Source organism: Melopsittacus undulatus, chromosome 2, assembly GCF_012275295.1.
Source record: "Melopsittacus undulatus isolate bMelUnd1 chromosome 2, bMelUnd1.mat.Z, whole genome shotgun sequence".
Taxonomy (NCBI): domain Eukaryota; kingdom Metazoa; phylum Chordata; class Aves; order Psittaciformes; family Psittaculidae; genus Melopsittacus; species Melopsittacus undulatus.
The window spans coordinates 89,865,871-89,893,500 of NC_047528.1; the positions used below are offsets into that span (position 1 = coordinate 89,865,871).

The following is a 27,630-nucleotide window of genomic DNA, read 5'->3' on the forward strand; positions in this document are numbered from 1 at the left end:
TGATGCTCCCAACATCTAACCCTTCAAGGGTCTTCAGGGCTGAGTAGTTTGCAACACCCAAGACACCAGAAATACATTAAATAATAGGCCCCACAGATTACATTTTGAAAAGCACAAATTCCAGAGATACTGTTACTACCTGTATCTGGTCTTCTAATGCTGTTTTACCTTTCTGTGTAATTCTACATTTGTCTGACACTTAGACAAAGGTACATCTCTGCTCAGGCAGGGCCTTCAGAACACCACTGTGCTACTGGCTATAGATTTGATAAATCAAAATGAAGTCTGAATAATTTGTGGCATGAAAAAAGGGAGGAAGGGGCAGGAAAAAGAAGAGTAAATACAAGGTTCTTCATGTAGAAAAGTGTCTGGCTGTGCAACAGAAGAGGAAACATCTTAAATCAGAGAGACAATTGAGAGCTGGGAGAATAAAGCAAAGAAAAAGTGCAAATATAGACACTGCATGACTAGCAACAGCAGCAACTCATAGCTCTTCTTCTGTAAATTGTAACAGTGTGGTGGACTGAGCTGTGACCAGGACACAGAACCACTGGGTTTCTTTTCTAGCATTGCCGCTGAACTTTTGGGTCGAAATGGAGGACAAGTCACTTCCTCAACTTCTGTGCCTCAGCTTTCCCACCATAGAAATGTGTATGAGGATACTCATCTCATTTGTAAAGCACACAAATGCTATATTGATGAGAAGGCCTTATTACTTCCTTCATAGAGCAAAATTCCTAATGTGAGAAGGGATATCACATAATCCTTGTGTCAGTAGATTACATTCTGTTTCTCAAAACCTCTTCCTACTTCATCTTCTTGATTGTAAACAGCACATAGTTTTCCACCTCACTGACATAAAAGAAGGAAACTTCTTTCGAGGTCAAACCTAGAGACTTGTTCTAATTCATGGGACAAATGTTTTAAAAGAAACACTCAGGACAAAAAATTCCAAACAAGCCGTTTTGGCTGTAATGAGAAAATAAGAAATTCAACTCCTCCAGCAGGACTGAGGGTATCTTAGCCAGAAGCACAGAAAAAGGCCTCCTAGGTTACGATGCTGTAATGACACTATTCCCTTCTCCATGTCCTGCCTGGTAACTCTCCTCTCTTAGCAGTTTACAGCAGCTTCATAGGCAGTTACCAAGATGACACAGCCAAACCTTTCTCTGCAGTGCCAGACAATAACACGAGGGGCAACACATGACTTACATTGTGAGGTTCACACTGGATAACAGGAAATACTTCCTCCAAAGGACAGTGTGGCACAGCACTAAAGTGCTCTGCCCACAAAGATCACAGATTCTCCACGCTTAAATGTTTACAAGACTTGGCTGGACTCTGCCGTGGCTGACCTGATCTGCCTCATTTGGGACTTGTACTAGGTACCCTACAGAGGTTTCTTGTAAACAACATTTTTGAAACATCTGATTTCTGGGGGGCAGGATCCTTCCCAGATGACATTTATTTAAATCTATTTAAGGTATTTAAAATGGGAGAAGCATGGTGTAGCCAGGTTCAAACATGTTAATGGCTGCACTTTATTCTGAGCAGACTGCAGTACTCCATCAACCCAACCCAAATGAGAAATTGCTATTGCAATTGCTTTGAACTGTAATGACTTGAGTTTGAATCATTTTACAAAGCACCCTTTAACTCTTCAGGGCCTAAATTTCAAGGTTGCAATATTAACTTTATAGTAAAGTTCTGAAAACACAGTGTACACTGAGAACACTTGATAAGAGACTGTAACCTTCAAGCAATTTCACAACCTTTCTCAACACACAACCTCTGCTGTTGTCATTGTTTCTAATAGTTTAAATTTCTTTCAAGAGAGGCCTTGCCCTCCCAGACAAAATAACATCATTCAAGAGAAAAGGGAGAATGAATGCTTTTGGTTTTAATTCCTTGCAATTAAGTTTCCTCTAGCCACTGCCTTTGAAAGGGGACAGCTGGCATGTAGAACTTTGCACTAGTGCAGAAACTGCTTTCTAGTAAAAATTCTGTACTTTCCAGTGCTGTGTCATATCAGACTTAAACATGAAATATCTCCATTAACACCTGAGTATGTGGCAGCAGGTAATGCTATTCTAGGAAGCAGCATGGAAAAACTGGCTTTCCTTCCATTACTAGTCCATCTCATTGGGGAAAAAAAAGTGTAAAACCTTATGTTAAAATACATAAAGAGGTAAGGAGAATGGTGATACTTTCTAGCCTCAGTCTGCAAAGTATTATTCAGCTAAAGATAAAAACTGTGTTTTGCAGAAGTTTACCTGAAATAATTGAAACTAAAGAAGGGCAAAAAGGAAGGAAGAAAGGAGAGTGATTCAGACAGACAAAACTGCACTTGGCTCTGACTAATGTCAGCTCATGCTAAACACAGCAAATTTAGTGCATAACAAGCACCAAAACCACCAAGTTGTATCTTGTAAGTTACCAGTTTTGACTAATTTTGGTTTTGGATGAAATGTCAACTGACAGATAAAATTACTGTGTTTTAATTTTTTTTTTTAACAAAGGGAAAATATATTTAAACTTTCAATTCCTCACAAAACTATTTGGATAAGAAATTTGTTGAAATTGATATGATTTTGCAAACTATTTTTATCATATTATCTTCTTCCTTTTTCTCCAGCTCTAATCAGCTCTGCATTCAGAGCTCAGTTGTGGGGTTATAAGTGGGCCTGTTCACGGGGGACCTGACTCTGCATCAGGCAAGGCCAATCTTCCCATTCAGGCAACAGGAGCACCAGAAACTGTGGCATTATCCTCTTTCACATGGAGGAGCCAGGATTTAAGAGACATCATAACCCCTCACTGCATGCAGAACAGGTACTTACAGCTTGGTATTGAAGTAGGAGGTGACATCAGGATCAGGCACGCCTGCTACAGCAAAATTACTGCTCCCAGTGTCAACCAGAATATTTAACTGCCAAAACAGAAGACAAGATGGTTTTCATACTCAACTAAGCAAAAAAACAACCAAACAAAATCATTAAGAGTTTTTAGGTAAACTACCTTTAGCTTTAAAATTATGACAAAAGTTGCTCTGAAAATAAATACAAAGTGTTGCTTTTGGGAAAGATACACTCCTGCAGCCCCTTCAAAACAGCTGATCATGCTCAAATGCTTTAAAATAGTCCTGTTCCTAGAAGAGGGATAACTCACTTAGCCCGTATTTGCACAGCAGATAAATTCACAACCATATCCAATTTCTTTTTGGCTCAATCCATGTGTTTTGGCAATCTGGCTCATCTGGGACACAGGCTGAACTGAGTACTGTTTCAAGCACTGTTTGCCTTAGAGTTTATGAGGTTTCAAGGTAGGGGCAGAATGCTAGTCTGGGCAGAAATAAGCAGAAACACAAAGCATGGGAATGATGCCACTTTGTCCTCAGCGGCAGCAACCTACTACAGCCTTCACTGCCTTTAAATAGGAGGATGGCAGATTTATAAACACTGTGAAAAGCATTGCTTGAAAGTGCTTTCAGTCTTAGAGCAGGCCACTTGTTTGGTTAATTAGGATGACAACTTAGGCCAAAAATTGCCTAGCAAAACCACACAGACAAAACAAGACACCTCCTTTCCCCATTTGGCTCAGGTAACCAGGATGGCTCACCACAGCTGTATGACAGCTTGTACTAAAGCAGAAGGTAACAGCACAGGAGCGAGTTGCTGGATGCAGGATCACTTCTTTCAGTGAGACTTTGAGCTACATTATATGTAGTGTCATTAAATGATAATTTATATCAGTCAGAGTCTATACTGATACCAAAAAGCAGTGGTTGCACTTTTTCCCTGTTCTTGGCTGGATGCTTCCCAGGGCTTCTTGGCATGAGCATTTGTGCCCATGGAGCTGTGAAGCAATCAAATCTGGTTCCTCACCTACAGCTACAAAAAATCTGCTATATCAGACAGCTACTTGAAAGGAGATGGTAGGAGCAGATACTGAGATACTAGAAAGGGTGACTGCCTCCTTTGGTAGCAGTATGGTCTCAGATGACTTAAAATTATTGTGAAATTATGCCCTAGGCACTAAGGGACACCTGTTCCCCAGAAAAATTTAAGGACTTCAGAATGTTCTTCTAAGAAGGAGTAAGGCATGAGGACTGGTTGCCTGGGGTTCAAAGCCAGCTCAAACAAACCACTTCGTTAGCCTTCATCAATCCTTAAGATGTGAGTTAGCTAGGGATCTAGCACTGAAAATGGATGTGGGAAGGGTAAGAGAGAATGATAGGGGAAATTAATTTAGTTTTGACAAAGGAGCTGAGCTCAGAAAGGACAAAGGATGATCAAGCATTTGGAGAAGATGGGCTGAATTCTTTTTAATACGTTTAAGACCAAACATAAGCAAAAAAAAAAGGTGTGAGTTGATGCTAAAAAACACTTTTGGTTTACTCATGGAGGGAGAGGAATGAGATGGTTACTCTTGTTTTACGTGGTTAATTCAGTATGAGAAGCTCTTGAATTAAAGTATGAACAGAAAAACAAGCAGTAGGTAATCTGTGGCACTGTCTTCTGAACTAAATACACACTGTCATAGGTATTCCCAGTTCTAATCATGCAAAGACTTAAGGACCAAAAAGAAACAAACTCACAACCTTAGTCAAGTGCTTCACTGCATCCCAGATTTTACATTAAGCTGAGACAATACATTAAAATTTATTTTGCAACCACATGAGGTAGACACGGATGTTTAAAGACAACAGGACAGCTACAGGTTCACCTGGCTCCAGGAAATGAGGCTTTAAAAGAAAAAAGAGCCTCTGAGGCATGGCTTGCAGTAAAATCCAAAGTTTGCTACATACTTTATTTTGATGATACCAAAACCCTAACACTTTTTCAACTACCTAATAAAGTAAGAACTATTCATTTCCCCTCCCCTCTGGGACAGAAATAATATTAAAAATAAATAACAAAGAGCAGCTACGATGTGTGCATCTATCAGGACCAACAAAAGTTGCCTCAGAGGGGTGCTGCAGGGCTTAAATTAATTAGCCTTTCTGAGGCAGTCCGTGATGTTTGAGTAATGGGCACTATACATCAGCTGCATAAATACATGTAGGTGTTGCCCTAGCTTCAGTAATATGCATGACACCATACACGGGGGAGGACTTGGAAAAAAAACCACAAAAAAACCCAAACCCCAAGTAACCCCTCAGTCACTAAATATGACATACATTAAAGATATTTTACCCCCACACCTTAAATACAATGTTATCACCACAGAATTCACAAATCACTGAAGAAAAGGGCAAATTTACTACTCATACTACAAAGCAAATCGACATTTCCAAAAGAAAATAGATATCCCCCACAGGAAAAAAAAAAAAACCAACCAAAAATACAAAGCTGGCTAACCATGAAAGTGGCAGCCCACTCGGACGCAGCAGCATTCACATGACAGATCGCTATTGAGGCTGACATTCTCTATCTGCATGTTTGCATAATGAGATGCAGGCGGCCAGGGCAGACACTGATTTATTGTAATCCTCACAATAGCACCAGTGATTAGCAGCTCATTTTGGGGTGGGTATAACTTACTGAGTTCTCTTTCTGTCCTGGCTATTTTCTTTAGTGCCTTCACATGTCACTAAGAATGACTTTCATGCTGTCACCACTGGAGCCTACTTTGTTCCATAAACCCTGCTGAAGGTTTAATAGTGCTGTTGGGAGAATTTAAGGCAAGCTCTGGTGAGTCACAAGGTAGCAACCAAAGGAGCTATAGTCTAGGGCTTCCCATCCTGCCCCATCTCCAGAGGTCAACACTGCCCTCTCCCAAAAGATGAAGCCAAATACACTGCATGCTTGCTCCTCATCTACTGAATTTCACCACCCAGCTTACTACTGAAAACTGAAATTAATGGCACCTCAACTTGATTCACTGAGCTATGCGCCGTGACGGCTGCAGAGTGTGGGGATACCTCTCTGTGTCTCTACCTTTCTACCACAGGAACAGAAGACCCTGATGCCAAGGCAGAGCCAGCAGCGGTGGTAGCATCCTCTCCAGCTGCCTTCTTGTGAAGGCCCAGAGATGGTGAACCAGAGCTTTTGTAGGCAGGCAGAGAACATTCTTTGTATTTATTACAGGCATGGGCTTATTACAAATGAATCATTTCCTGTCACTGAGAGCTGATTATTTAGTGCTCACCCTGTTTTGCCAGTGATTGTCAGATGAAGCCAGACTGCGCAAACTGAGGTCTCAGAGACACCGCTGAATGAGGGCTGAATGAGGCTATGAAGGAAAAAACTGCCCAAAGACTGCTGACTGATCATGTGCCCAGCATTAAAAACAATGAAAAACTACCTTCCTTTTGCTTTTAGAGACACAGAAGGAAGGCTTTAGGTTGTTTTTTTTTTTAATTGTGGTTTCCAAGTTCAATTTCCAATCTATACAGCAGAAAGCAGACAGCAAATGCAAAAGGCCGTTTTTCCCCCCAGAACATCACCTTTCTTGCAGCCATGGGACACAAAACCTGCACCTAGTATCATACCTGGAGATTATTTTGCTGGATGCATTTCCTACATGGAAACAGTGTTGTTATTGTTAATAAGAGGTTAATAAAGATCCCTTGCTATAGAATCAAGATTGTAACATCCACTTCTGCAGTGACAAAGGGGAAATCTGACACTATATGCCATTAGGCTGTGCTTATAAAAAGAAACAAATCCAAACCTGTTTACTGAAAGTCACAAACATTGAAAGCAGAAGCCTTTTTAGGCCACGAACTTTATATTTTTTCTACTCCAAAGGGGTAGACACACTGAAAAAAAAAACCAAACAGTTGCAATGATTTATTTCAACTGGAAGCCAAACACATTGTCAATACTTCAAGAATCCCTCAAACTTTCCAGTCCTTGATTTAGTGCCAACATCAAATAGCACTTAATGTATGCTATCCTGCTTCAGTAATTTAACTTACCATGGTATCTTTAATATTTTTAAGCTTTCCAAGGCTGAATATTGTTATATTTTGCTACCAGAAAAAAAAAAAAAAAAAGAAAAGCCTATTGATCTGTCATTTTTCTTTCCTTCAGCAAAACTTTGCCTGTGGTTCAGGCACCTGCTCTATCTGTTACAGCAAGTGACATCAATATGATGTCATCAACACTCAGCACTATCTATGCTTCATTTAACTGCCTGGTAAACAGCAATTTGCAGTCACCCCTTCCCCTCTCCCCCCCCTTCCCCCCCCCCAGGCATTCAGAAAGTGACTCCCTTCACATTTTCAAGAAAAAGTGATTAAATGTAGCAATCATCCCATTTCTGTTGCATAGAAGTTGCCAGCATACTCCAGGTAGGGACATCCTGGCCTATACCTTACTTGTTCTTGTTTTAGTTTGACTGTGAGGTTTTAGTAACTTTCAAAAAAACACACAAAACAAAATTCATGGCTACAAGTGCATAATGCATCTGTTTGAAGTACCTGTCTGCATGATTTATCATTGCAGAACCTTTTCCAGGTGTGGCATCCTAGGGCTTCTGTGCAACCCTGTCACACTGTTGCTGTTGATGTGACTCCCACACTGAACTAATGATAATCTTCATCCCCTTTAAAAAACTGGCCCACAGAAAAAAAATCGAGTGTGTTTGTTTTTTTCAAGTTAAGAGGTCTGATCCTCATAGGTCAAGAAATAAAGTTTCACCACTGGACAGAAAAAAATCAGACTGCAAAAAAGTATTTGGGTCTTCAGCCCTGCTTCAGCTGAAGCATGGAGGGAGGAATAAGGTTTTCACAGACAGAGACATAAATATAATAATCAATCTCACTCAGCCTTATGTTTACTCTGGGGTTCAGTCAAAATCTTAATGATAAGCAATTGATAGCTTCTACTGCACAAGCCAGTAGACCGAAGAAACTAGCTCTGTAAGAATTCATGATGAAAACTACAAGCAGTCATGTCTTCTCTGGGATTTTAACTTGACCCAAGGACACTCCTTTCTTTTCCCTTCTCTTCTATCCCCGGTAAAGAAAGTGACTGTTGTGCACTAGTAGCATTCATATGCCATTCAAAATCATGTCCTGCTATGCTTTCATGATTTCTCCCATTCACAGACTTAAAATAGGGTTTATAATCCTACTCTGCTTGCTGGAGTATGCCACACAGTGAACTGTTTTTCCTGTCCACATGTGGAGACTATAAATAGGAAGCATCCCATTACTGGCTCATGAGCTGTTACCACATATCCTGACGTACTGACTTATTGGAAGTCCACCCCATCTAACAACCCCTGAACCTGTAACATCTCTTAACTGTCTCTCTTTCCTATTTTGTCCCACACATAATAAGCCCTACAGAAAATAATTTGCTAGGCAGTGTTTAAAAAGGGTGCAAAGAAGTGCTACATTTCATGTTAGGGATTAGCCGCTAGAAATCATTTGGGTAACAGCTCTTCTTTTTCAAGCTGGTTAATAGATAGGAAAATTAGTTGCCAATTTAAATACTGCCTCATTTAACACAACAATTCCTAATTACATTATCAGCCCATCTGGCAAGAATTGCTTACAACCATCACATGAAAAAGAAAACATACTAGCAACTATAGGCTGTGTTTGCCCACAGTTATTATGTGTTATTATTGGCACAGATAGTCAGTCAGGTTGTTTCAGCAATTTGTTTCCACAAATTAGTGATGTTACAATATACAGTGGCTTTTTAAGCACAGACATGCTGTATGCCTTTTTTCCTGTGTTACTTGGAAATAGCTAATTTCTAATGAACAGATTCAGAAGTCTATGCTTTAATATAGATTCTTCATCTGTTTCTCTTAAGATATAGAAATAAAACTGAATTAAAGATGAATTAGAGGAATCTTTGGAAGTGTTTCTAGATGTAGAAGCCTGCAAACTTACACATAAACTGAAAAAGCTCCCACAAAACCACATTTCTGCTTGCATAATTTGCTGAACAGGTAAGACAAAAAAGGGTAAAAAAAGTCTGGTGCACTGCCCCTGAACACCGGGACAGTGACAGGAATCTCCTGTATTTTACAGCTCCTAAACAGTCCCCGGACTGGAGCAGTCAAGTCCTCATTGCTTTGCAGCATTTCACAGAATGGTTGAGGTTGGAGGGGACCTCTGGAGGTCATCTGGTCAAATCCCCTACTCAAACAGGGCCACCCAGCGCCAGCAGACCCAGGACCATGCCCAGGCAGCTCTTGGGCATCTCCAAGGATAGAGACTACACAACCTCCTTGGGCAACATGTGCCAGTGCTTGGTCACCCTCACAGCGAAAAAGTGGCTTTCCTTAAGTTTAGAGTGAACCTCCTGCGTTTCAGTTTATTCCCATTGCCTCTGGTCCTGGCACTGGGAATCTGTGAAAAAAGCTTGGCTCTGTTCTCTTTGCACCCTCCCCTCAGGTATTTATGTACATATATGAGATATTCCCCCATCCCCCCAAGACTTGTTTTTTCCAGGCTGATCAGTGCCAACTCTCTCAGCCTTTCCTCATAGGAGAGATGCTCCAATCACTTAAATGTCTTCTTGCCCCTTCACTGCATTTTCCAGCATGTCCATGTCTCTCTTGAACTGGGAAGCCCAGAGCTGGACACAGCACTCCAGGTGTGGCCTCAACAGTGCCAAGTAGAGGAATCCAGAAAACAACTCAGCTTTTTGGCTGACAACTGCATGGCCATGACGGTGGAGAAACATCCCACCCAGAGCCAAATGATTCTCTGCAGCTTGGATGGTATCATACCTCACCTTTGAAGAGGAAGGTGCCCACATGTTACACTGAGAAGTATTTCCTGTGGTGCTCAGAGGGAGGTCACCTCCCCAGAGGAAACATACCTATCTGCTACTACCTCCAAAAATATGCTCCTGTAGTCATAAGAAGGGTTTAACCAAGATAAGAGATGTGTTGTGAGAAAGAAAAATGAAGAGATTAATGACTTTGTCATGCTGTTTGTTTAGCAGGTGGTGCACATGTTTCACTGCCACGTCAGACTGGGGACACAGAGGAATGGGATTCATTGCAGCATGAAAATTTGGCCAAACCAGGAGGTCAAGTCTATCAAAGATAATACCTGCTTTCACAATAGCTGAAGTTTGTCACAGAAACCATGGTGTTTGCATGTTGGCTGTGGTGTAAGCAGAACAAGTGGTGAATGGAGGCTCTTCAGGGCAGTAGCAGATCAAGCCCACCAGAGCACATTTGGCATTCACTGTCGTTCCCCTCAGCACATTCCCAGCTGGTGTCAGGACCTGAGATTTGACTCCATACCTATCCTACCTTTATATTCACTCTCTCTCCCAGCCACCTAAACTACTCAGCTATCCCTGGACACTCTCACACCCGCAGTGGGCCCAGCTGAAGACTGAGAGTCTTTTGCCCGCAATCTTTTAATGATCTGCACTATTAGACTGGGAATAATACTGGGTTTTTTTGTTCTCTCTCTGAAAAGCAATAATCTCTTTCTTTGCCAGAAGATTACAAAGCACTATCTGGATTAGCCAATCTATCCATGCTTAAGAGCTCTGCGTGCTTCTGTAGTTGAGATTTGTATTAAAATACAAATGCTGAAGTGACTGATTGCTCTGAAGGATAAACTTGCTAAACTAAATTGTGAGTTGAAATATGAGCATCTGACTCTGGGACTGATGAATAGTCATTTTGAAGAGAAATATTACAGGAAGTGCTTTATATATATTATAATTTTGACAATAAGGGAAAGCTATTATGCTTTAAAGACAAAAAAAAATAGTCACCCAATCAATCCTGGTAACAAACCAAAATACCTATTCTTCATTTCTGCACTTTCATTTCTGCCAATGCCTTTGCTTCCTTAAACATTAGCATTCCTTCTGCACATACTGTCTCATGTGGTATCTTATTTTTCAGTCTGAAATTTATTTGCTGTGTCTAGATTTATCATACAACACATCCATCCTATTCATGCTATATGAACATGTTTTGCTGTTGAACATGAGCTATTACTTGCTTATCTCAGAGCTGTGTGAATTGTAGCAATTTCATCTCATTGCCTTTCAGAAAAGATTAACCTTTTTTCCCCTTTTTTTTCTTTTTCCCTGACACAAGTCCCTCTCCCATATCAGACCTTATAGCTGACAAAAAACTAAGTGGGTGAAGCACCCCTCTAGTTCACAGCTGAAGTCACGCCTTGTTCAAGGGATTGGGCTTTAAGGAAAATCTGGAGTAGAAAAAGCTCAGTAACAACAATAATGTAGAAGTCTATAAAAATCTCACCTGTAAATAACCACTGAAAGCCTTTAACTGGCTTGAGACAACTGAGGAAAACTGATAGTCTTAACAGATGTTTGGTTGTCACAGAGACCCCCTGGGAGCCACATCTTTCAGAAAAAAGGGCTTGCATATGAGCCAGCTGGTCTCTTCACCAGCCTTTCTCAGTGTAACCAGCACTGCATGTTAACATCAAGTACACTCTTAGTTCTAAGAGCAGTAAGGCACCCAAATGCTCACAAATTTGAGTGAAGAAAATCTATACATTTTCTGTATTTATACTGAACACGTTCTTGAATTGAAAGATTAATGAGTGGCCTCAATAAATGGAAGATTGAAAAAAAACCCCACAAACACACCATAAAATTCAAGAATGAATGCAAGACATCAGTTATTTGCACTTGAGTACACACAGAGCTCTCGTTAAATCTAAAAGCATGTTTTCACCTGTTAGTAGGTGTATAGGAATTAAATTCATCAATTTTATGCTAATTACAGTACAGCACTGATGAGACAGTGAGACTAAACTGAATGCCACTGGGACCAACCCTCACGTCTAACTGCAAGACTCATGAGGAATCACAGTGCCCACGCAGCCTTGGTTTAGAGACAGGCTATGTCTAAGTGTTGTGCCACATCTAAATTAGTATGCATCTCATCCAGAGCTCACCCCTTTGTCCCCAGAGAACATGGTAGCCAAAAGTATTGGAGAGACAGCTATTTATTTAATAATTCAACAGCTATAAATAAACTGAAGAAATACCTGAATTCCACCTCTACCACCAGACTGATTCTTGGAGATACACTCATAAATGCCAGCACTGATTTTGTAGTCACTGTCTCAACCTAAACCTCTCTCTCACTTTTAAATCACCAAGCATAGCCACCACAGAGCAGATCTGCTGGCCACTGCTCATCAGGATTTTAAACTCTTTGGAGCAATGGCCACACACATCACATGACTACTAGTCCCCAGGGCTATGGGTGCTGTAGGAGGACCTAAGGAAAGGGACAGCTTTTAGCTTCATAGAAAACAGGAAAATGGCCAAGGTGGGTGAAGGGCTGCATAAGTGTATTTCACAATACAGGGGCACTGGCCAACTCAAAAGGGTTTAGCTGTCCCGAGGGAGCTCCCTCAAGAAAGCCTCTATGCACTTGTACCCTTGCACTTAACCACAGCCTGTCTAGCTTCATTCCTGAGGAAAACCACTGTTAAATTATTTCACTTGACCTGAAGCTAAACTTTCTCTGTAAAAAAAGACAACCATCCCACTGAAAAACAACACACCATCCACCTCAAGTGTTTTAGGTTAAATGTCTGCTACATCTATTATGTTTACCAGTACTACTTAGGGCATGATACTTCTACAAAAATAGTCTTATGTCAATATATTTTAGAGTTATTTTCTCTTTTAGGAAAATGAAATGGAGAAAGGGACTTCTGCTAATACACTGCCTTTCAGAATGCATTATCCAAGGAGGGCTTTTTGCTTTGTTTTGGTTCGAGTTTTTTTTTAAGGAAATTAAATCAGTAAGCCTATGTTAATGCATTATACCCTGTGAATGATTACAGATAGAAGCTGCATACAGTTCAGGATTTCAATCTTCTGAGGCTTTTTCTCTCCAAAATTAGCTTCCAATTTATTTTGTCAGGTCACCCTTTCTTTACCTCTATTGTTCATTAGACTCAGAGAAACTGCTGTCTGAAAAAGAAAAGGCCTTTTCAGTTCTTCTCTACCTAGCTTCAGAAGCCCTACATTATAAAAAAAAAAGTAAAGGTTTGTTTTGAAACCAAAGCCGTAGCCCTCCAACTGCAGCAGCTGTAAGACAGCAACGTTATTTATTTGGGTTTTATACACATTTGCACAGAACCAAACGATAGTAAGGAAATTCAGGAAGACCTGAACTTACTAATCTTTAAACCTTTCTCATGCTATACAAGCTTCTGCACTGTCACTGCCCCTGTTCCCTGTGCCATTAGGAAATACCAGAATTAATCAAGAGCCATATTTCAAACTTCAATCCAGCTTATGAAGTCCATTCCTAATGTTCTTCCTAATATATCTATAGGCTCATGAGCATTTTTTGTCCCTTTTGTCAAGGACATCACAGTAGCTTTGCCCTTCAGTAGCGGGCAGATGCTTCTCAGGAGAGATTCAGTCTCGCTTCTATATTTCTACCTCCATTAAAAGTTCTCCCTCACACCAAAGATCTGAACTTCAATCTCAAATTTAAATTTAAGACCCTGGATTTCAAATTGCACTGGATATGTGAAACCAAGTGCTAAAGCTGCTCTTGCAATATGTAAGTACCTTTTGAAGGCAGTGATTAACTTTGAAAAAGGCTGCATTTCAGACACAAGTAGTAAAAAAAGGAAGTTTGCAGGATGGCAGTACGAAAAATCAGTTTTGAGAAGGCTGCATGCCGGGTCTGATCTCTTCCCTCTCCTCCCCCTGTCAAGGCCCTCTTGCAGCAACATGATTCTTTTCAGGCTTTTTTCCCCTCCTCTGTCAAGATGTTAGTTTTGGAGACGGGTGTTTGTTAGCAAAGGTTTTTCAAAACCTGGAGAGCTGCACAAAGAAAAGGTGAAGGCAGGACACTCCTGACACATCAGGTCTATCTGTCCTCCCCAGAACAGGCTGTTCCCAACAGCACTGCCGTACCCACACAGGGGGACCTTTCACTATATAACATCCTTCTAGCTGCACTTTCTACCTGCCTTCAGGAATGGTTTGCTTATGGTTTTTAGTGATTTTCTTCAAGAACACCACTGAATGTTTGCATGGTATTTTCTAGTAATTTCCCTAAAACACTGTAACAAAACCAAAGTGGATAAGAATATTTTTTCTTGTTTTTTCTCTGTATATACACTGCAATAGTGAAAGACCAACCTTCCCAAAATATGAAAGCCAACAGACATAGAACGGTTTGGGTTGGAAGGGACCTTAAAGACCATCTAATTCCAACCCTCCTGCCACGGGTGGGGACTCTTCACTAAACCAGACTGTCCAAAGCCCCAGCCAACCTCGCCTTGAACGTTTCCAGGGATGAAGCAGTCACAACTGTTCTGTGCCAGTGCCTCACCAATATCATAGTAAAGAATTCTTAACATTTTATCTAAATTTATGCTCTCTCAGTTTAAAACCATTTCCCTTGTCTGTCACTACACATCCTTGTAAAAAGTCTCTCTCCAGAATTCTTGTAGGTCCCCTTTAGTTACTGGAAAATCATGATAAGCCCTGAGCCTTCTCTTCTCCAGGCTGAACGAGCCCAACTCTCTGAGCCTGTCTTCATAGGAGAGGTGATCCAGCCCTCTGATCATCTTCATGGCCCTCCTCCAGACTTGGTCCAACAGGTCCACATCCCTCTTGTGTTGAGTGCCCCAGAGCTGGGCACAGTATTGCACATGGGGTCTCATGAGAGCAGAGTAAAGCGGCAGGATCACCTCTTTTGACCTGCTGGCCATGCTCCTTTTGATGCAGCCCAGAATAAGGTTGGCTTTCTGGGCTGCAGAAAAGTCCAGCTACGACAGGCACAATGACTGGCCTTTGGTTATTCTGATTGTATTCCCTGCTAGAATAGCTGTGCCACATCTCTGGGAAAAGCCATATGGTCAGGCAGCTGCCCACTGGTCTGTGCTGTCTTAAGTAACCACGGGAATGCATGCAGGTGGGCCTAGGTCTCAGCATAAATAAGTTAATGCAACTCCAGTGTTTTTATTTCCCAGATAATTAATACAGGGAATAAAATAGACAGAAGGCTTTTGATCCCCATTCCACCTGACCTATTTAGGATATTACCAAGGAGCAGAATTTGATTGTCATCATGGGTGTTTCTTAGAATTATACAGATGAGTTCAAAGGCACAAACAGAAAGCAGCTTTTCACTCCATAATACCAGGAAGACTGTGTGATGGAGAGAGTAAGCAAAAGCTGTTAAGCTGTGTCACAATAATGTGTTTGATTTATTAAAAATAAGAACAATCATTTTTATTCTTATTTATTCTAACATTTTTACTTGAAAACTTGACAGAGCAATTTAAAAGGCAGATTTGATTCTGAAGTAAAGTAAGATATGATTTTTTATGAAAATTCTTTTTTTTTATTTAAGCAGCAGCATTCCTCCCCCCTGTTATTGGACTTCTTTATTTCTCTCTCTCCTACTCAAACATGCACACTTTACTCTTTACCCTCACTAATACTGTAAAGGCAGCAGCTCTGGGAAATGAACTAGCTTCACCTGTGGTTCATACATCATTACAGCTGTTAACCAAGTTCCACTATAAAAATCTTTATTACATGGGAGAACACAGAGGCATGCGGGAACACAGCTTTATTTCCAAATACCAGGTTGAGTTTGTAGGGGAGGAAGTTAAAACGCTTTGTTATGCCCTCAGGTTGAGACTAAGTCTCCTAGTACACACTGCAACAACACACAGAAGACAATCTCCTACTTCACATGGCTCTGCATATCAACCAGTACACAGGACTAAACTATCTTCTGCTTTGGTCAGTGGTTACAATCCGTTGTGTAATAATGGTCCCTCATGTTCTACAGCAGCCCAGGGCTCCAACATTTTACCTGCTACAAGGAAGGCAACACATTGCTACTTACACACAGGAGTTCATGGTGCTCAGTCCACTGAATTGTGGAATTCTGTTAGCAACAGCAAATGCTGTCGAGCACACCTGCCGTGGAGAAAGTTATCAAACCTGAACAAAAATGTACAGGTGTTATCACTAATGCTTGATCACTTGCCAAGAAAAGGTCAACCCAAAGGCTCACCAGAGTACAGATGAAAGTTAACTTCATCTGCAACATGTAACACATGCCAGTATTCATAACTACAGCTGTTGAGGAATTTTCTGAACTCTTTCTCCCCTCTCATACATTATTTATCTCAGCAGTTTAAATGAAAAAATCTGGCACTTTGAATCATGCAAAATGTTTGTGTTATTCCCTGAAGGACTTCGCATACATGGAGTAATGAGAAGATTATTCTGTGACAGAAGCTGAAGCACTGTGACTGCGTGAGACATTACCTTGCTACAGCACTTATCTGACTTTTGGAAAGTGTGACCACCTTTGGACTCCTCTGTCTTATTTGCAACCAGAGAGCCACCATGAAGAAAAATGAATGAATTAAATAAAAATCTTTCTAGTCATAGAGATGTACCAGTAGGACTGATGAATCATTTTCTGACATGCCTCACATTTCACTCATACCCACAGCAGACATCTACCAGACAGCACAGCAAATGAAAGTATAGGTCTTTTCATACCATGCTTAAGCAGTATGGTAATATTGCCCTGAAGACCTTCCAAATTGGTATGGCATGCTCTTGAAAAAAAAGCTACAACTGTCAATTTCTTATGCTGCAAACAGTGACAGTGAAGTTTTCTGTATCAACAGGTATCACAATGGAATTTTGAAAGTAAAGTTTCCAATTACATAGGAAAAAAGTGAAAGAAAAAAACCTCCTAAAAGATTTCAAAGTTGCAATTTCCAAAATAAATCTGAAGCCTGCAGTTGAAATAGACACCCTAGTATATTATTTTCTATGAAAAAAACTATTGCTGCCAAAGGCAATCTTCAAAATACACCTCCTGCTGACCTGATGTATTTTGTTTTTCTTAATACTACCATAACCTTTTCAAGGGCGGACACACAGGACCTGACCTTCCATATAGTGGCTTAGCAGGTAAGCCTTTTGTTTCTGTAGAAGCCCCAAGTGGCTGATCTTCTCTGGTATAAAGCTTCCTATGGCAGCAAAATAAGAAACTTTGGCCTTGACATGAGCCTAAACACAAGCCTAGCACACTGGCAGGCTCCAAGGTGCTCTTGCATGGCCCACTGTTGCAGGCAGATACACAAACAAAAATAGCTGTCAAATGGATCCAATTACTTGTTCCCTGTCAAATGGCAGGAACTAGCCTTTAATGTGAGAAGGTTTATGCTCCCACCCAAGTAGAGAGGTGACTCTCAGTTCTTGAGTTGTCATCTGTTCTTTAAAACAAAAATGCCAATGGGAAGAAGTAGTGCTAACAAGCAGCTTTAGATCCCTAGGAATGGATTAATTTGTGTCTTTAGGTAGGAGAAGTGTACCAAATGTTACTGCAGCATTAATACCTTTCCTCTTTTTAAATAAAACCAGAGTAGCAACAACTTTGAGGCAAGCATTTTCCATAAATACATGTAGTCTAGCTACAGCAGTTTTTGCTAGTAAGTAGGTACAAAAATAAACCAGCCATAAAGCTAAATAAAATCAACTAATTTTAGTACTCACAAGCTGAGCAAAGGGGACAAAATCTACAAGTAATTTATTTTTCACAATTTTTAATTATTAGTAAGCAGTGGTGAGGGGAAAGAAAGGATTGTAGAGTGCAATTACTGTCTTAACAGATTCCCTTCAAAAGAGCTTTTTAATTATGACACATTAATTGTATTCAATGAATTGTGATTTTCACTTGAATAAGTTGGTGTTTTTTCCATTATCTAGCTTATTTTCCTGAAATTCCCTCTCCACCACACCCCACAGATCTCATCTTTTTGAGGGCTCTTACAAGAAAAAAAAAAGCAAAACAAACAAAGTCTAGAACATCTGTCCTCTGATGTCCTCTCAGTAAAATACTCTTAAGACATAAAAAGACGGCAAGAGCAGAAGGAAGGACAGGCAAAAGGAAGATGGAGAGAAGAACTCTGAGGGAGGAATGAGAAGAGGGGAAAAAAAGGTATTATTTTATCAATCTGTGGAAAAAGGGGGAGCAAATGCTGACTCTGGCCCAAGGCTTTCTGGGGGCACAAGAGTCGACTTTACTAAGCGACTGCTCTCAGATGTATGTGGCTGAAAGCCCATAGGATAGCCATGCCTGGAGGAAGTCTGTCAAAGAAGCAGGCACATGGGCAGTAGCAAGTTCAGCAGCCGAACTTCCATCCCAAGGGGAGAAAGTTTACCAAGCTCCTTAGCGAGGCTCTTGGCCATTTCTGGGCTGCTGCAGCCTTTGCTGTGCACAGTGTGTAACCGCTGCTGTAGCAGAACCAAACCATGTAGTTGATGCAGACATGCTTTAGGTGCTGCCAGCAGTAATGGAGCTTGCTCCGTGTGTTGGGAGCCACCCATAAAAGCACAGTAGACTGCTCATGCGGAGGTTCCCATTGTCACAACCAGACTGTTACCAAGCAGAGTTAAGCTAGTTTCTACTAGCTCAGTTCTTTAACACTGCAATCCAATCACATGGGTGGCTGCGATGTAGGCATATGCAGAGAAGAGGAGATGGAGCTAATGTTATTTTAAAACTAAGGGAGTTGATGTGCAGAAAGTTGTGAATAAAATCTATTTTAGTCCTGGACTATTTCAAGTGCCTTGAAGGACGCTGAACTAACGGATAAAAATTGAAATATAAAACTTTTTATTTTAACAGCAGCCTGGTATCTGTAGAACATGTACTACATTTGCTTCATGAACTCAGATCTTTACAGCAAAACCAGGCTGAAAAGCAGCAAGATGTATGATAGTCCCATCAATGGCAGGAAGAAACATTTCCTTTTTCTGAGGCAGCTGAGTGCTGCCTCACTTACTTTGAAGATCTGTCCTATTCTGGGCAAAAATAGGAGCAACAAGTTCCTTCATTTATTTACACAAATTATGGTTAAATCTGTATTTTATAACCAGTAAGAAAAGGGAAAAACACGTCTGATTTATACTGGAGATGCACACTGGCAAGGATATGACATTCTATCAGCTTCTTTTTTACCTAATGTGGCTATACTTGACAATGACCAGATAACATCTCAGGTCAGATTCACTTCACCTACAGTAAGTGAGAAATTTTCACAGATAATAAAATGTGGAGGCAATGTAATAGCTAACACATCCTCACAGAATTGAAGTTTCAAGCACCCTTCATGGCAATAAAGACCCCTGCAAGGCATAGTAGTTTTTAAATCTGTCTTGCCACACACTACCCCTAGAGCTCTAAGCCCGGTGGTTAGAGGAGGGGAAACAAAAACAACCACCATCATCAAAAATTAAAAAAAAAAAATATTAAAACAGTCCTTCATAATCCCAAGCATCCAAATATACAGGAATTCCACATGGACTTTCTTTTGTCCATTTGTTCATTTCCATCTCATTTCTATTCCAAATCCCAGTTCATTTACTTCTTATTAACAGGCAAAATAGTTATTTGCTCACCTTCTATTTCCCCTCTTTCCAAATTTAACCGATGTTTTTGCCTTCATGGGGAGTGAAATGCAAGGAGTGGAGAAAAGTGTGAACCTGATACCTATTGCCACCATTCCTATTCCCCACAACAGACCTTTGGCCCTAGCCCACCAGAGTCCCAACGCACAATTGCTACAATCAGTAGCAATGGATAATAAAGCTTTCACTGTTTCTCTGAAGGAGACTAACTTTTAAAGGAGCAGTTAGTGGGGCTCTAATCTGCCTGACCCTGGAACAGGAGCATATCCCGAGGAACAACCATGATAAGCCTCTTCCATTCAGTGTCACCCTGTGCAGATATAGCAGGACACTGCATTGCACTTACAAACACAGCAAGGCAAAGCCTTGCTACAAACCAATAACTGTGCTATTCTCAGGGGAACTGCATTGTAATTAATAGTAATTTTTTAGATTATTTTCGTAGTACAGGCTCCACTACCTCCACGCAGTTCCTTTTGCAAGGGCTACTTTTGTATGGAAGGAGGTGCCAGAATGCTTATTTGTAAAGGCAAGGACCTTTCTGTTAACACAAGCCTGGTATGTTTGTTTTCTTTTTCTTTGGTCAAAAAACACTACTCTCCACCACACCACAGTACCCTATTAGTCAGTACTAATTCACTAATAATAAGGTCAGTACTAATAATAAGGTCAGTTTCACCTTGTCCTTTTTATTTTGCATGCATCCAATAACAACCACCACCAAGACCTACTCAACTCATCATGTAACAACAGGAATATTTTGCATTTCAATAGTATTTCCATGAGAGAGACCTGGAGGGACCTTGACACTGCCACCTCAAAATACTCCAATATGCCAAAGCATTTGTCTTTGTTTCTCAGGCCTCCCTTTCGGCTTTCATAAAGAGCTCAGAAATAAACACAAAAGACCCATGTAATTATTAAAAGGAAAAAAAAAAAAGAAAGGAAAAAAAGGAAAAAAAGAAAGAAAGGGAGAGAGAGCTGATCTGGAGGTTGCCTTCTGGTATTTAAACTAGAAGGATCACATTTTTGAAACTTCTGTATCTAGAAAGACAGTAAACCCCCTTTCGGCTAAATTAAGAAAGCAGAGCTTAGCTTCTTAGGGAATAGCACTGCTCCAGAAATTTGGCCCTTATCACTTAATATAACAAGACTAGTGAAGCGATGAAATTACAAGAGCAGTTGAATCTTCATTCCTTCCAACACTCAGGAAATTAGAGTTATCAATAGTTAAGGAAGAATGGCTGCATGTTCAAAACTCACTAATGTGCATGTTCATCACCTTCAAAATACCAAGCTATAAATTATAAGAGTACATGACACACTTGAGGTGTTTAATATATATCCTTCTTTATCCTTCTTTTATTTAATAGCTAGAAGAAATTGAAGCAAATATACCCTCCAATCAATTACATGGGAATTGGAGTCTGTGTTTCACAGTGAAAACCATTAGACCTTAAAACACTGACCTTAAAACTCAGAGCAAGTTTACAGGCCAGGTTTTTATTCACCCCTTGCACAGAACAAACTGCCGTTAGGAAAAACAATAGACAATACCTCTTCATGCATAGAATGAAAAATTGACACTGAAATTTCAAAAAGGAGCCATGGCATTCAGAACACAAATCAGATCCTATCGTGGTTTCAATCAAACCACAGCTACATGACTCTCAGCTCTCAGAAGGCGCATGCCCAGACTGTCTTCACAATGAAGTTGCAATAATAACATGTACCTGGTCTCAATAAAAACAGAATTTGGAAATGCAGTGGGACTGCCAGAACTACCGCTACCTCATGCAATGATAACTAGCACAAGAGGCAAGATAAGGCAACAGTACTTCCTTTGCAAACATTTAATGCACTCCAGATGGACTTCAAGAAAACTGTGAAGAACATGGGGTGCTTTGTGAGTCTGACTATTCTGTTGGTCAAAAGCTCATTCAAGAAACAAAATTAATATGAAGAGAACTGCAGTGATAATAGTGAAATAACCCTGAATGATCTTTGAATTCTTCACAGTGCTTAGAATCTCAGCACAGGCAAAATAATAAAACATAGAGCAAGGGAATTCCATCAGATTATTTAAAGAAATAAGAACAGTGCACACAATTCATATTGGGCTCTTGCCATCTCCGAGTTAAATCTGGGCTTGGAGAAGTGCACCTACGTGTAAAGCACATAATCCGTCAGAAGTAGGACACATAATAATACATACATGAAATAAGAGACCAATCCATCACACTCTTCAATACAATAGACCTTCTTTTTCACCTTTCACACATTTCTTAAGTAGGTCTGCATGTGAATGAATGAGGATTAATGGGGTTAATGACAGTTGACACCTACCTGGTAGCTAGTCTGGAGATCTGATACGATTAGGAAGGACACTGTATTGTAAGACTGGAAATGATCAGAAAGACTTTGGCTGCAAACACTTTGTAAAACTGGATTGACTGAATTTAGGGTTCCTCTCTTGAAAATAAAATAAATTTGACTTCACACAGCTGCTCTATTTTTATATCGTCAGAACAAGTGTTTCAGAACTGCCATTGTGAAACTCAGTTCTGTGCTGTATTTATCTGCTATATGACAAATCAGAACTGGTACATAAGCTAAATAGTCTGCCTTAAATGACCTGAAAAACAATTCTTTCGTAGTAGCTTCCTTCCAAGAACAGAAATTAAACAAACAAAAAAAAAATCTAAAATTGCAATCGAGCAGTAAAGCAAGTTCAGTGGCACTGAAGTCTTTCACAAACACTCATTCCCCATACTGGCCCAATACCTTTCAATACTTAATGCACACACTTTCAAAGTCATAGGCACCAGCACTACTCCAACTATGACATTAAGTCTTGTGCCTCTTCTAATAACTTGCTATTTGGTCTTTGTCCACTATAGCCTTGTTTGCGTTTAACTATCCCCCCTCTGTGACACTATCTGGAGCAGCAGCTCTGCTATCCACCTTTCTGCTCCGCAGAAGCGAAGCCGTGCAGCTCTGCAGCTCTTCTTCATTGCTTCATCCTTCTTCCTCTTTGGCAAAATGTCAGGGCAGCATTAACCTCTGTACGGGTTTGGCAGTCCTGGAAGAGGCCTGGGTAAGGAAGGGTGCTCATTTGGAGGGAGGTCCCATGCTGGAGGGGTGCGAAAGTAAAAGAAGATGCCCAATCATGACTTTACACTGAAGCTTCTGACATAAGGGAAAGCCAGGATGGGAGGAGATTTCAATCAATATGAGACATCTTTCTTTTTCTACCTGATAATGGCCCACTCTGACTCCAGCAACTCCTTGCCCAAGGAGCTTAAGACTATTCCAATGTTTAGCAGTATCAAGATACTTGCTTTTAGTACCAGCACTGTGAAGGATGCAAGTAGTACTAGCCTGTAGTGGCTTTGCCGCTTTATACTATTCATTGTGAAGCAGAAAAACAAGTACATTTGTAATCTTTAAGTCTTCCAGTTTCAGGCAGGGAATGAGATAACAAATTCATCTCCATCAAAAGTAGAGAATAAATTTTAACTGCACTCTACTGAGTCACTACATGCCAAGATCTGATTTTGGAAACAAGTGCATTTATAACCTTGCTAACAACCTTGGTGGCCTACTTGTGAATAAAACTTCACATGTGCTAAACACCAGTGGTGGTCTTTCAAATAATTAACTTTTCAAGATCTCAGAACTAGTTCAAAACAGTAAAAGCTTTGCAACCAGATTCAGATTTTCTTTTTTCATATGGAAAAAAAATCACCAAGGCAAGTTTATCTGAAACCTTACATCACATGCAATACAAGTAATACTAGCTGTTAAGCGTAAGTGAAGTCTCTAGGTGCACTGAAGGCAGCAGGTTTCTCCCTCTTAGACCTCTAGTCACATTATTAAAAGCCTATCATATTTTTCCTTCTTCATTTCTTCCAATTTCAGAATCCCCCATGACATATAAGGATAAGATAGGCTTGACAGTCACTTTTTCTAACTAAAATTATTTTTTCATTTAAGACATCCTGAATTGGATTATTAGTCCAATCAAACCTGGTATCTTGATTCTGGCAGAAACCAACACGCTCCCTGGAGTAATGAAGCACACACAATGCCAGGCTAATAGAGCTACTCAAGTATGCAGCACACAACACGGAAGAAAAATTATTTCATGGCCTCTGTAGCTATCGGGCCACTCCTTGATACATCAGTCCCAGTTAGCTTTTACTTTTTAAACTCCTTTTATTGGTCATGAAATAATGCCATGCTTTCTCAATACATGTATCGATCTTACCGTCATGTATTTCAATTACAGTGACCATGTGGCCAGTTCTCCTACATTCAAGGTGTAATAAAGATTGCTCACGGAAGTCCAGAAATGTGACAATGGCTGAACACTCTGTTGGCTAGGCTTTTTGGCATTCAATGGCTTTTTATTATGTAGAGGAGCCAAAGAAGAACAAGGGTGGTTTTCTTTTTTTTTTGTGTACACTGGGAACGCAAGGACCTAAACTCCCAAAGCAAACACGAAGTTCTGAAGGAAAGCCCGGAGGGCTTTCAAGAAATTAATCCCCACTCAGCTGACTAGTCATCCCCACCAGCAGCCCAGCACCGCTCCCCCTGGGATCTCATGACACAGATGAAAGAGCAACTACACTGCAAAAAAACTTCAGCAATGCTGGTGAAAGCATATGGGGGAGATTGAAGGAACCACGGTCTATTTGAAAACAATATTCTAAACACACGCATTCTTTGTGTACTTAATCAGTAACACATGAATTCCCGAAAGAAGGGGCTGGTTTTGCCTGGCCATCACTTAGTTTAGCAGAAAGATTTCGAGTTATTCTCCCGGGAGGATCTTTCAGAGCACCCGATCACAATGCAACGCAGCTTTAAAAATGAAAGAATGAGAAAAGCACCCTCTGACTCCAAACCACAGCCATTTCGACTGACAGAACAACTCGTTTCGAACCAAACCGCTACCAGACACACACAGCCTGAAACCGGGCACCAGCTCCGCAGGATTTCCCCAGCAGTCACCGGCCCCCGCACCACACCGGGGGGCACCCGGAGACGAGCCTCCCGCCGGCCCAAACGAAATTCGTTGCCGCCGCTGCCGCCGAGCACAGGCACCGTCTTTCGGGGTGGGGGGAAAAGGGAGGCGCCAGCACTGAGCAAAGGGAGAAAGTTGAGTTTGGGCCGACGGGGGCGCCGGACTCCCGCCTACCGAGAAGTTTGCCTCCCCTCCTAGACCCCCCAAAACCCGCAGCTCCCGGCCCGCTCCTACCGCCTGCGGTGGGGTCCCGATCAGCATCTCCAGGTAGTAGCCGCGGCCGGAGTCCCCCTGAAGATTCTCCACCATAGCTAAAAGGTTAAGGGTGCCACCAGGATCCGAAGCCAAGGCCAAGCCGTCCGCGCCACCGGGGGACTCTGGCTGCCGGCTGCTGCTTGCCGGGCGCAACACCACCGGGGTGGGCAGCGACCCGGTGGGGGGGGCCGGACGGGACACGCGGAGCGGGAGGGAGAAAAAAGCGCGGCAGAGCCCCGCTGTGCCGGCCAGGAGAAGGAGGAGGCCGGGAGCCGCCAGCGGCGTCCCCATCCCGGCAGCAGCGCGGGGGCCGGGGTCGCTTCCCAACTGCAGAGGCCTCGGCCGGAGGCAGCGGCCGCCTGGCTGCCAGACGGGAGCAGCCGGGGCGGCGGGGGGAGGAGGCGGAGGAGAAAGAAGGAGGGAGCGGTTTACCCACGCCCCGGCTTCATCTCCCCCTCCTCCCGAACCGAGCTCCTCCTCGCGTTTCCACCGTACGGCCCCCGGGCAGTGGGAGCGGGCGGGACTCCAGCCGCTCCGACTGCCCGGGGACCGTGCGGGGAAGTCGCTCCTGACCGGTACCTATGGGAGAAACTTCCCGGTTCGGGTTAGCCTAGTTCGTAGCCTCCCTAACAGAGCGTGGCGGCGCGATAGGGAGAAAAGTTTCCGAAAGCCTTAAAGGCAGAGCGGCGGGGCGGGAGAGAGGGGATCTGCGCTGCGGGAGACGGCCGGGATTCCGGTCGCTTCTCGGCGTGGCTGCGGCTCCTCGACCCTCACTACAGCGGAGGCAGGCTACGGGTTCCCGCAGCACCCTCCTCAGGACCCAAGTGGAGCGGAGTCTGTGGCTGGGCGAGGGGTATATGGGGGAGGGGGAGGAGGAGGAAAATAAGAGGAGGCGTGCGGGGACGCTTGGGGACGCGAGTGCGCCTCTCCCACGGGTGTCCGCGGCAGCGTGTGCCTGCAGCGCGGGTGATTGATGGCAACCGCTATTCACAGCGGTGGCGTTTGGTGTGAGGAGCGGGCGTGTGCGTGCGTGTGCGTGTGTGTGGAAATTCATCTGCTGTACTAGTAAGAGCGAGGCATGAAAGATGTCCGCATGTGAGAAAGCCTGCGAGGTTTAAATGTCTTCATCATGCACGGAATTAATAACAGCAGTCAAGTGCAGCCTTTCGAAATATGGGAACACTTAGGATGGATTAGTTTCACACCTCTGGAGTAATGACAAGTGTCAGATCATTGGATGGAGCAGATAGTCCAAAAACCTTGAAAAACAATGCTGGGTAAGGCTAAGCAGAGTCACTTTTGTGCCACTCTGGCAGATAAAGTTGAAAAATATCCAACCTAAGTCATGTGCACCCTAACCAATTTGCTATCCTCGTGTGTAAATCTGCTCTAAACCACACGGACTGAAATCCCTCCTCTGTCATAGTAAATGGGAAGGGCTCCCTCCCTTCCTTGAGAAGGAATAATCTTCCACAAGATTTTCAAGTGTTTCACAGGTATTAAATGAACTTTCACCAGAAGGTGCACAGTTGTAGTGTTCATTCCCAGGAAGGCTGAACAAACTGTTTGCTGGAAGGGTACTCAGGTGAGTCTGTTATTCATGGCCATTGCCAGAGTTGCTTGCAGAGGATAATCCTTAAAAAGAAAATGGAAGCCCACCTGCCCCTGCTGAAGGAAAAGTTGTTTTCATAGAATCATAGAATAGTTAGGGTTGGAAAGGACCTTAAGATCATCTAGTTCCAACCCCCCTGCCACCAGCAGGGACACCTCACAATAAAGCATGCTATGCAAGGCTTTGTCCAACCTGGCCTTGAACACTGCCAGGGATGGAGCATTCACAGCCCCCCTGGGCAACCCATTCCAGTGCCTCACAACCCTACAAGTAAAGAATTTCTTCCTTCTACCCAATCTAAACCTCCCCTGTTTAAGTTTTAACATGTTACCCCTTGTCCTGTCACTACAGTCCCTAATGAATAGTCCCTCCCCAGCATCCCTGTAGGCCCCCTTCAGATACTGGAATGCTGCTATGAGGTCTCCATGCAGCCTTCTGTTCTTCAGGCTGCACAGCCCCAACTTTCTCAGCCTATCTTCATACAGGAGGTGCTCCAGTCCCCTGATCATCCTCGTGGCCCTCCTCTGGGCTTGTTCCAACAGTTCCATGTCATTTTTTCATATTTCCCACTGATGTTTTCAGTACACTTAAAATCTAGGGCCCTTGCTCTCACTTTGTAGCTACTGCCTTAGATCAGTGCTTCTGGTGTGCTTGAGCACTTTCCCTTGCACCCACAGAAGGAGGGGGATGTGGGCGCTGTCCTTGCCATTGCAGAGCTCCCTGCAGAAGGCGGAAAGTGCTGCAGTGCTCTTAACCTCTCTGTGCCAAAGGTGGGAAGCCTGCAAAGGGCTTGACTAGGAAATTCGGTAGAGTGCATAGACGAAGCATAGATGAAGCTTGAGCTCAGGAGGTTATTTTACTTGCAGGAAACTACACATCTGTGTAAAAGGTGAAATTATGTGAACTTTCCCCACTGCAGGAAGCCTTCTATTTGCCTGACAAGTAGGAATGTGAAGTACTGCAGTCTGGTATGCCTAGTCTCACCTGCTGTAGGCAGAGCTGGAAACTGCTGCTCTAGGCTGATGGCAGCTGAACACCTGCAGGAGTAGCTCACACGGAGGTTATCTCTAGAGTGCAACAGTAATGGCTTCTGCTAATGTAGCTGGGATAGTGACAGTTTATACTGTAAGGCCTGACTAGTCAGAGCTGAAGCTGAAGGGGATTTAAAATGCTTAGAGCTCTTCATGGGTAAACTGAAAACTGGAGAAATGCCCCCGCCCCTTTGAGAAAGGAAATGTGAAAAGTAATCAGGAGTATAATTGAACACCCCCTCAGAGTGGTAGGGATGTATTTATAACAGTCAGCAGCTATATACATTTTGTTTTAAT

At 42.3% G+C, this 27,630-nt stretch overlaps 1 protein-coding gene across 1 annotated transcript in view; it reads right to left on the reverse strand.

The window, feature by feature from the left end:
- The window catches only part of BACE2 (beta-secretase 2), a 45,777-nt gene extending 20,694 nt beyond the window's left edge, over positions 1-25,083 (reverse strand). Inside the window, exons 1-2 of the mRNA XM_031051253.2 lie at positions 24,670-25,083; positions 2,841-2,929 (exon numbers count right to left, since the gene is read on the reverse strand). Coding sequence (XP_030907113.2) covers positions 2,841-2,929; positions 24,670-24,981 — 401 coding nt within the window. The 5' untranslated portion in view covers positions 24,982-25,083. The remainder of the gene's footprint in view (positions 1-2,840; positions 2,930-24,669) is intronic.
- Positions 25,084-27,630: the final 2,547 nt, after the last annotated feature.